This window comes from Camellia sinensis, chromosome 1 (genome assembly GCF_055761805.1).
Source record: "Camellia sinensis isolate YWXY chromosome 1, ASM5576180v1, whole genome shotgun sequence".
Classification (NCBI taxonomy): Eukaryota; Viridiplantae; Streptophyta; class Magnoliopsida; order Ericales; family Theaceae; genus Camellia; species Camellia sinensis.
Window position 1 is genome coordinate 223,300,615 of NC_138961.1, and position 11,137 is coordinate 223,311,751.

Consider the following 11,137-nt stretch of genomic DNA (forward strand, 5'->3'; position numbering starts at 1 on the left):
AAGAGAGAGAGAGATATACAGAAGTGACCTGAAATATCAGATTCACGAACTGATATAACATGGTCCGCTCGAGCGTGGAAAGCCCCGCTCGAGCGTCGAATACACCTTCCCAGTACTTTTGCAGACAAGTCAAACTTTTGGAACCAAACATTCTCCGCTCTAGCGCATAAACGGCCGCTCAAGTGGACAAGCAACTTCAAATGCATTTTGCATTTTGCTTCAAGGGCACTGCCCCTCGACCCCGCCAGGGCGCTTCCCTCGGACCCGCCAAGGGACGTTGCCCTCTAGATCCCCTCAAGCTGACCGGGTAGCTCAATCCCCAACCTACCCAGTCGAAGTGGCAAAACATGAAAGAATGGTCGAAACCGGGATCGCTACATCTGTAAATACACCTACACACACTACACTAACAGTCTCATCTCGAAGCGGGAGATTAAGTGTTTTTTCAACAATAGAAAGTAGAAGAATATCTCAACATACAAGCGTAAGTAGTTCTGAACTACAACGTTATTTGGAAAGCCCATCGGTGGATGATTCCGATGATTTTGATATTTTAGAATGGTGGAAACAAAATGAAACTATGTGGCATGTGGTTTCACAGATGGCCCGTGATATACTAAATGTTCCTATTACAACAGTTGCTTCAAAAATAGTTTTTAGTGCAGGTGGACGGGTGTTGAGCGATTACTGGAGCAGGCTTTCACCCCAGATAGTTGAGACACTGATGATATTTAGAGATCAAATGCATGCGCTTGCAATAAGACAAAATTATAGTGAAAATGAACGAATTCAAAATTATTTGGATGACATATCATCGGGCAACGTGACTGAAATGTTTGTCTCCTCCGATGATTGATCAACAATTTATTTTTTACTATTTCATTTCATTTCTTTTTTTTTTTTTTTGTATTGGATTATTGAGATGGAGTATAATGAAAATGATTGGTAGTGTAATAGGTGCCAACCTAGTTGGGATGTATTTGACCTATAGTGATACAATTGTTCTACCATCATCAATAATATACACCTATTTTATTTAATAATATAAATTTTTGCAATAGTTTATTTCATTTTGAAATAAAAATTATTCATTCAATAAATGTTATATAATTAATTTAATATTGTAATATTGAAAGTTTCATTTTTATATATATAAAATTATTCATTTCTGGTCTCTACCGCCGGCTACCACTATCACTAAAATCTCCACTACCATCACCAATAGAGAGTGAGATCTGAAAAACCCAGATCTAGAAAATAAAAATAAGAAGAAGAAGAAGGAGGAGGAGGAGGAGTTAGACTATAATGGTTGTAGTGGCTACGGAGGTCGATTCCACCAACTGCTCACCTCCGTCTATTGTCCCCGAGCTACCACAACGACGATGACTTTCTTCTTCGGCCACCATCACAGCCCTCCACCGCCATTACAACATATACCATGTAACGAGAGAGAGAGAGAGAGAGAGAGAGAGAAAATTAGACAAGGTTGATAGACGAGATGAGGATGACGACAACGACGACGACGACTGGAAGAGCAGGAAGTTGAAGGGTGTTAAATATAGTAAGTACATATTTTGTCTATGATTTGCATAGTATATCACCATACTCACCATGATATAAGTATAATAAAGGAAAAGGTGACGAGGCAACTGGGACAGGAGTGGTGTCAACTGGTAGATAGGATATGGGAGTCTTAGAGAAGATGAAGATATTTTGGGATTTTCAAAAAATTGATGGCGTGAAATAAGAAAAAAAAATTAATTGATTAAAATAATATATGATGTAAAGGTCTCGTTTGGGAACAGTTATTTTAATAATTTTTTAATTTTTTATGAAAAGATGTATAAAAAAATAGAAAGAGTAATTTAATAACTTATGATAACTTTTTAACTAAAATTAAAAGTTGTCTAACAAGACCTAAGAAATTAATGTGTAGTAAGTAGGGCTGTGCAAAATACTGCGCAATCCGCTAAAACCGCACCAATCCGCATCAATTCTCACCTCTCTAACCGCTAACCATGGTTTAAACTTTAAAATTTATAGTCTGCCAACTGAACCGCTCCGCTTCGCTATAGTTAATGCATATAGATTTTGTAACTTCCAATGAAATATCAATGTAAAAATGAGTGTAAGAGAGATTTAAGATATAAAATTTATTACAAATTAGTGGTTATATGTATGAAACATATTATGTAAAATTACTTTGTGTAATATATCTAAAAAATATTATATAAATTAGTGTTATATATTATTCAAATGTATGATAATTAGCTAAAATATTTTTCAATCCGTCAATCCGTCAAAAATCATCCAAATCGCAATTTGTCAATTCATTAACCTGCCATTCAATTTATAATTTTACTCTCAAATCGCCTGAACCGCACCTCATACACCCTTAATAATAAGAGGTTGTGCGGTGTGGATTTAATCACCCTTTTAAAAGTCGAAATAAGTGTCTTTCTCAATTCATCGCCTAACCAAGCCAACTTCCGAAAGTGGATTGGACCTTACCCTATTATGTGGGCCCATTAGAGCATCCACACCAATCTCTTTAAATTTTTAGTCAAATTATAACTTAAAAAGCTATTTTTCTATTTTAGCTAGTCATATTTTTAGTACCCACTTCATCAAACTCTCTATTTTAATTCAATCCTATTAAAATATTATTTTTTTATTGTATTTGTTTTTCTTTCTTTTTTTTATTAAATTAATGGGTTGGCTTGATCAAGTAGCATTTCCAGGGGCTTGATCAAGTAGCATTTCTTGGAGGAAAACAAGGGCATGCGGTTCGGCTCGGGCATCCATCGTGCTGATCTTCGATTGAGTGTAAAATTTTTGTAGTTGATCTACTCAATCAACACCAAAATATGAACGGATCAGATTATTAGAAAGTCACCAACACGGTAGCCAACTGGTGCATTTCGGATAAAATATAAAGACCCCAAATCCAAAACTAGACCATATTCTTCAATCATTCTACTGTGCATTCCAACGGCTATATTTATCAACGGTCAAAATTTTTCAAACGGCCATATTCTTCTACTATAAACAATAGCATATGTTCTCTAATTCTCACAATTTAAATGAAATATTTTTCTTTCATTCTATCCTCATTAATGTTTTTATATATGGATCTTCATTTTCTAGACATGATTCTTTATGACTCTGACTCCGATGATGAGTTGGAGATAGTTACAATAGCTTCTATGGAAGCCGAGAGTTCATCAAAGTCACGACATGCTGCTCATAAACGACGCGAGTTCGTTTGGCGTAATCCTTTGCAAGGCCATCAAAGGCATTTTCTCGACTATTTTGCTGATCCACCAGTATATCCTCCCAAATTATTTCGGAGAAGGTTTCGAATGAATTGTTCTCTTTTTCTCCGCATTCAATCTGAAGTAGAAGCTTATGAACCATATTTTGTTCAGAAAAGAAATGGTGCTGGAGTGCTCGGTTTGTCTTCTCTTCAAAAAATAACTATGGCTCTTAGAATGCTTGCTTTATGGAGTAGCAATTGATTTTATGGATGAATACTTGAGGATTGGAGAAAGTACTGCAATGAAAAGCGTAAAGAAATTTGTCAAAGCAGTGGTTGCAATTTTTTCTGATGAGTACTTGAGGTCACCAAACAACGACGACATTGCTAGTCTTTTAGCTGTTGGCGAAAGTCACGGTTTTCCTAGGATGTTAGGGAGCATTGATTGTATGCACTGGACCTGGAAGAATTGCCCAACTGCATGGAAAGGTATGTGTACTGCCATGCACATGAGCCAACAATTATTTTGGAAGCAGTAGCATCATATGATCTTTGGATATGGCATGCATTTTTTGGGTTACCTGGGTCTAATAATGATATCAATGTTTTAGAACGGTCTTCCGTATTTACCGAGCTTGCTCAAGGGCGTGCTCCTCGAGTTAATTACACCATTAATGGAAACGAATATACCATGGGATACTACCTTGCTAATGGTATATATCCACAATAGGCAACTTTTGTTAAAACAATTCCTTGTCCATAAGGAAAAAAGAATAAACATTTTGCTGAGGCCCAAGAGGCGTATAGAAAGGATGTAGAGCGTGCATTTGGAGTGCTTCAAGCACATTTTGCAATTATGCGTGGACCTGCAAGACCATGGGATCTTCAGACTCTTAAAGATATTATAAAGGCTTGTATAATACTACACAACATGATCATTGAGGATGAAAGAGATGACGAAGGAGAACAAAACATTGATTATGAACAAATCGATAAAATCCCTCTTTCACAAGTGTCACTTGAACGTACACCTGATATCATGGAATTTATTCAACAACATCGTCGCATAAGAGATAGAGAAACTCATTCTCGACTCTAATCAGATTTAGTTGAGCACTTGTGGCAAATCTATAGCCAATCTTAGGTTGGAATAGGCAAATCTATAGCCAATTTGGAATTAATGAGAATGGACCTAAACACTAGGTTGGTTCTCATGATTACAACCTTTGCTGTAGCTTGTAAGTTTTTTTTTTTTTTTTTGAACTGCTGTAGCTTGTAATTTGATTTTTGGGAAAGTCATGTGTTAGACATATTGATTTTGATGATTTTATTTATATTATGTTTTTGATTTTGTTTGATGAATTCATTTGATCAAAATGTTATAAATTATCCATATTAATTCATCCTATTGTTTTGTGGTTTTTGGAGGTGAAAATGAAGCCCAAATTCAGCACAAAAATAGCCACAAAAGAGCTCCAGATTCAGCACAAAAACAGTCACAAAACATCCCCAAATTCAGCACAAAAACAGCCGCAAAGCAGCCCCGAAACAGCAGCAAAATAGCCCTGAAACAGCAGCAAAAAAGCTTCGAAACAACAGCAAAAAAGCTTCGAAACAACAGCAAAAACAGCAGCAAAAGTATCCAAAACAGCAGTAAAAATAACCCAAAAAATAACAGTTTAGCTCAGTGTCATTCTGAAATAGAATAATCTTTGTAGCATCAAATTCCAACAAGTAAAGCTTACAAAATGCCAATGTATTATATAGGCAAAAGTTACAAAATATACATAAATTTTACTTTAGTCAAAAGTCACAAAAAAGAACCCCTGTTTCTACATCATGAAACCATATAGCACAAAAGGATCCAACTATTTCATCCAAACAAAATCTACCAAACTAACAGTCAAAAGTTACAAAAAACATAACAGTTTCATAAATTACTCGAAAATGTTGCTCTTTCTTCGACTCTCAATGATTTCCATTTGACACTGATAATAGTATTCTTGTTGCATTGGGGACATCCCACTCGTATCAATCATCATGATTCTCTCTTCTTCCTTCAATTTCTCCAATTCAGCTTTTTCAACATGAATAATATATGATTTCTCAAGCATTTCATGTTTTTTTCTCAGTTCCTTTCTTTCTATCTTCTTTCACGTCAATTAGCAAGTCTACAATTGGAGAACTTGTAGTATCTTGGCTCTTCAATTTTTTCAGCCTTTCTTTTTCTTTCTTCTTGCCAATTGGTCTCTCCAATTATATATGCGTATCTCGTGAGATCTCATCTTCCTCTAGATTGACTAACTCTGGTGTTGAAGGTGAAGATGTGGAATTTCGACTCCTTTTTGGATTTTTCTTTTGGTACGTCTCAAACCATTTTGGTTGATGCCTCAACACATTCCAACAATGTTCGAATGGAAATGAGGTGTTATGAACCTCCTGGTACATAAGTTTTGCCTTGCCAATCTAGAAAATATATATATATATATATCAAAATTTTAAAATATATTGAATGGTAAATGTCTAAATATCTATGTAATTGATACCTTGTCTAGCTCATTCACACCGCTTTCACGCATTGATTCAATTTGAGCAAAGTACCCACAAAACTTATTGGTTCCAAGTTGAATGATTAACCACCGGTTCATCAAAGAATTATCAGTACGTTCACTAATAAATGTTTTGTGCTCGTGGAAGTACTCCCCAACTCTCCTCCAAAATGTCTTACTTTTTTGCTCATTTCCATGCACTGCATCCAAGCTAGTATTAAGCCAAGCTGATATAAGCAAATTGTCTTCTTTTTTAGAAAAGTTGCCACTGCATGACTTTTTCGTAGCAGATTCTTTTTTGGTTGAAAACTGAGATTCTTGGCCAGCACCTTGACTAATTTGGTTCAGATATTGAGACTTCATGAATTGGTTGTCAAGGTTGGAGTCCTCTTGTAAAAGATTGGTAAAGAAAGGGTCTCCACTTGAATCCATCCTACAAGATAGAGTGAATCAAATCAGAATGAATCCATCGCTCAAGATAGAGTGAAAAATTTCAGATTGAATCCATCCCAACAAGACAATAAGTTAGCACTTTCGTATAAAATAAAATCAATTCAATGAAGCCTACTAAGACCACCTCCAACCCTTAACTCAAATTTGGGAAAAAGAGCACATGTTTTAAGTTTTCGTTGGATTAAATAAGAGGAGTTAACAGTTTTTTTTTGTTACAAAAATTAAATTTGATATGAATTTGAGTGAAAAATTTCAGTCTCCCTTTGAGTAAAACTAAAGTTGATATAAGTTTGAGTAAAGGGTTGAGCTTGGAGGAGTGTTTTGATGATTGTTTACTAAAATTTGAATTTTTTTCTTTTTTGAAAGGCAAAAGGAAGATTTTATTATGCAGACAAAATTACATAACAAAAGCTTAATATAAGGAAGCATCATATGTAGCTAAGCTAACATCCCAACAGAGTTAATATGAAAGCAACTACCCAGTCAAATGCTAGCAAAAACTACAAACAAGGTTGGAAAAAAAGTGTTGGTAAGGCACCAACACAGCCAACTCCCAGCAAGCCAAAAAATGCCCTCTAGATTGTGCAGGAAATCAGTAATACTCCACACCATAGCAGCAAAGCATCCATTAGAAAACAAGTGAGGAAAATTAACACCAGTAATTCATTTTGCAGGATGAGGTAAACAAACTAATTAGTACAACTAATAGAACATGAGAGTGATATTATTCTGCTTTTACTATGGCCTGGACAATGAATGTCTTACTTGGGAGGATATTAGTAGACAGTGGGTACAGTATCCATGACATCTCTCAGGTGGAAAAATGTGCTCATATATTGACCACATACTTATAAAATGCTCTAGAGTTGATTCTGTCATGCATGTTCTTGAAATAAAAGGAAGAAAGCAGATTTTCGGTTATATTATAGGAAAACACCTTTTTCAATTTCTTTGTTGTCTAACTTGAACACATTTCCCCTTTATTTTTTCTACTTGTTCTCATAGTAATTCACCTTTATCTGTCCTCTCTCTGAGAGTTATATTCAATGACATGAACAATCAACAATACATTTCACATTTGATCACTTTTAACTAAATAGTGGTAGACAATGGGGCAAATTAATTTTATGCACTAATTACTTAACAAAAATCTTAAAATTATATCATAGTTATATACAATGTGTATCAAAAAAAACCATAAAGATCACAAACTATATATGTTCTTTCTCAGTATGATAGAAATTTCCTTTACCCAGTTTTAAAGATTTTAAAAATATACAAGTAATCTAAGCTTTAAAATGTCAACATATATATGCATTCACTTTCATTGAGGCAATTTATCAAACACTTGTGATACAAGAATTTTGTGCATACAAATTTTCAAAGATGTTTAAACAACTTAATTCAATCAAAGAGCCATTGATGGTTCTCAAATAAAATTATAGACCCCAATTCATCCAATCTAATCCAAATCTAGAGTACAGCAGCACAAAGAGAGAGAGAGAGAGAGAGAGAGAGAGAGAGAGAGAACCTAAGTTTCAGATATGGTGAAAGCAAATGCTGTGGAGTGGTTGCTGCTATGTAGTTTTGGCGCGGAAGAGGAAGAGGGTAGGGTTTGGCGGGAAAAAAAATAATAAAAAAATGAATAACGATGAACAGTAGCTCGTTTGTTGTAACAAGCTACTGTAACATCCTCAAATTTTGGCGCGCTTGTAGCGAGATTGATGCGCCTGGTTTTTTGGAGTTCATCTCGCTAGTTTAGCTGGAGAAGCTGTCTGTCGAGTTTGATGAGGTTGCTCTTATTACCTATTTTAATGATTTATTAGATTTATGCATGAATTATTTATTTAATAAAAATTAAATTAAATTAAATTAATAGTTATAATTATATTTTTTTTTTCATTTTTAACTTTAAAAAATGCGCATTATTATTACAATCATTTTTATGAATATGAAAACAATAAAATTATATTATTATAAACTATTAGATCAATGTGATTTTTAAATAAAAAAAATTACAATCATGTGTAAGTTTTTAAAAATAATTTTAAATTAATAATAAACTCTATTAATATTAATAATTAAATCTTAAACTTTTTGATAAATTTATAATTATTTTATAAAAATACTACTAAATTATTATAATTTTTTAATAAATAATCTACTCGACAAAATTAAAAATAAACCATATGGCTCATCTAAGTGGAACTAGTAGGGGTGCAACTTGGACGAGCTCAACCTGAGCAACCCAACCCGAGTTTTTTTAAGGCTTGGGCAACAATTTATTGTAATCTAGGCGGGCCGTGGCAAATTTTTTATGCCCAAATTGTAATTTAATCGAGCCTGGGCAGAGGCTGTGTGTAACCCGAGTTGCATTTTATATATTATAAAAATTATATAATATATGTATAAATAGGTGGCCCTTAGATTTTTTTTTTTTTTTTTTTTTTTGCCGGGCTTTGGCCCTTAGATTAGAATTGTAACGCTCCAAATTTCCAACCCAAATGATAATACAATAATCATGGCTCTTTCAAGAAAAACTGAATATAAATCTCCAAACTTACATTACATAATACAATAGTTCTTCATACAACAATACATTAATCCAACAACAAGTAAATAAACAAATAATTACCCCCAAGGGGTTTACAAGTTTCCAAGGCTTGAGCCTGGTTAGACAAAATGGTTATTCAAACCCACACAAACACAGCCCTTGGCTTACACACAGAGTCACAGCAAAATGAAAGCATTGTACTCCCAACACACATACTTCCACACCCCTAGTTGGGTGGGATCACCACATCTTTTCCGGCATAAAAATCCCGTAGGGTGAGCATAAAGCTCAGTAGGAAATTCTTAACAAAGTATATACATTTTATACAAGTCTAAAGAGATGAAATGCACATGCCATGCTATACCCTTTTTGAAGATTAATCACATTTTCATCTTTTGAAAACCATCATACTCAATGATATCATGCAACTTCAATTGTTCAAAACTTAATAATTTATTTCAAGGGTGGTAAATACGATTCTGGTAATCCCTAGGTCGGTGTCTGCAAGTAGACTATACAAGTACTACCAATTTGTCATTTTTACCAGCATTGACTAGAAGGCTCGACACCTATAATCTGTCATTTTTACCAGTATTAACTAGAAGGCTCGACATCTATTCAATTTCATCTACACCACCTGTCAAGACTTACCACCGTATTTACCCCAAAACTAATTCATGGAAACTTGTTTCTCAACATTCTTTTCTCAATGCAAGTTTTCAAATCAACTTTCAAAGTTTAATGTAATCAAATGAATTGATATGCCAATAACACAAGATGAATATAAATACTTTTATTCCAATTCATCATCCAAGGAATAATACAATTCTCTCTTCTCAAGTATCCTCAACAATTAGTCATTTCAAGACTATTTCAACGTTTTGAACAATAATTTTCAAAATGAACAACAATTCTCACATTCCCTGAAATTCATCATTTATATAAATATAAATAAGAAATTTTTCAAACATCCATTTATTTTGACACACAAAATAAATATAATAATATCATTCATGGATTTTCAGTCTCTTTAAAAAAAATCTCCAAATTCTAGGTTTTCTTACCAAAACTATACAACTCAAATCTTTTGAAATAAAACTTTCCAAAATCATCTTTTCTTCAATCAACAAAGATCAAAACCCATAAGATCATTTTAAAAGAACAAGAGACAAACCCACTTTCAAAATCGCTCAACTTCTTGAATTAACAATCAATTTTCAAAGCTATCGAAAGATGATTTCGAAAATCATCTAGATCTTGCAAAAATATATATATATATAACTCTAAGAAAATCCCTACCTCAAGTTTTGAAGAAGAAATGAGATGAAACCCCCAAAATCAATGGTGTCCAAACTCGATCTTCACCGCACACAACGAAGCCCTCGAGGAGCTAACCAACTTTGATGAAGAACTTAGGTCAAAATCCCAAAGGATTTGAAGAAATCAAAGATCTTCTGAGGTTTTTGGTAGGAAATGTAGAGGGAATGGAGAGGAAATGTTTTTAGAGAGAGACAGATATACAAAAGTGATTCAACTTTAGCCCGACAAGAGAAGAAAAAGGAAAAAATTTCAGATCTCACCAACCCACCGCACCTCACTCTCGCACCTGCCTTTTTAGCAGTATGCAAGCTATGCTCTCCCCTAAAATCTGCACGTGCGGCTTTCTCTCCCGCTCGACCCCCGCCAGGGTGCTGCCCTTGGACCCACTAAGGGGCGTTGCCCCCTGGACCCTCGTGAGCTGACCGAGCAGCTCGATTCCCGACATACTCAACGAAGTGGCAAAACTGGGATCGCTACAAGAATCTTATATTTGGACCATTAGATTAAAAGTAAAAACTAAACCTTACTCATTCTTTTCTTCCTCTGTGCGTCTTAAACTCTCATTTCTTCCTCAAAGAGTTGAAGAACGGTAGAGAGAGGAACAAGAACCACAAAGTTTAATCAAGAAAGGATTCCATCTGTGTTGAAGTTCTTGCTCTTAAGGATTCCAAGTAAGCAATCCAGTTATACTCTTGTATCTTGATTAATATTTTACTAGTCTAGGTTGCATACTGATAGTAGAATGTTTATCCTAGCCTTAATCCATGAATTGCAATAGTTTAATCATGAAGATGCTGATCATTTTGGGCTATGGTTTAGATCTACTGAAATGCACATTGCCAATCCTCTATTTCATATTTGGATGCATTTTGCTGCTACATTGGCAAAAGTTTGAATAATAACGAAATTAACTGCTTATTGAATTGTGATAGTCAATGCTTAATCAGGGTATGCTTCTATACAGATCATGTTTAACTTAAGCTTTTTTTTTTCTAATTTCTCCTG

At 34.4% G+C, this 11,137-nt stretch overlaps 1 protein-coding gene across 1 annotated transcript; it reads left to right on the plus strand.

Annotated features, from left to right (window-relative positions):
• Window positions 1–3,149: 3,149 nt before the first annotated feature.
• Window positions 3,150–4,355, plus strand: LOC114314866 (uncharacterized). The gene is made up of 4 exons (XM_028261394.1): window positions 3,150–3,453; window positions 3,512–3,745; window positions 3,868–3,969; window positions 4,021–4,355. Exons 1-4 carry the CDS (start codon window positions 3,150–3,152, stop codon window positions 4,353–4,355), a joined length of 975 nt encoding a protein of 324 aa, XP_028117195.1.
• The last annotated feature ends 6,782 nt before the right edge of the window (window positions 4,356–11,137 follow it).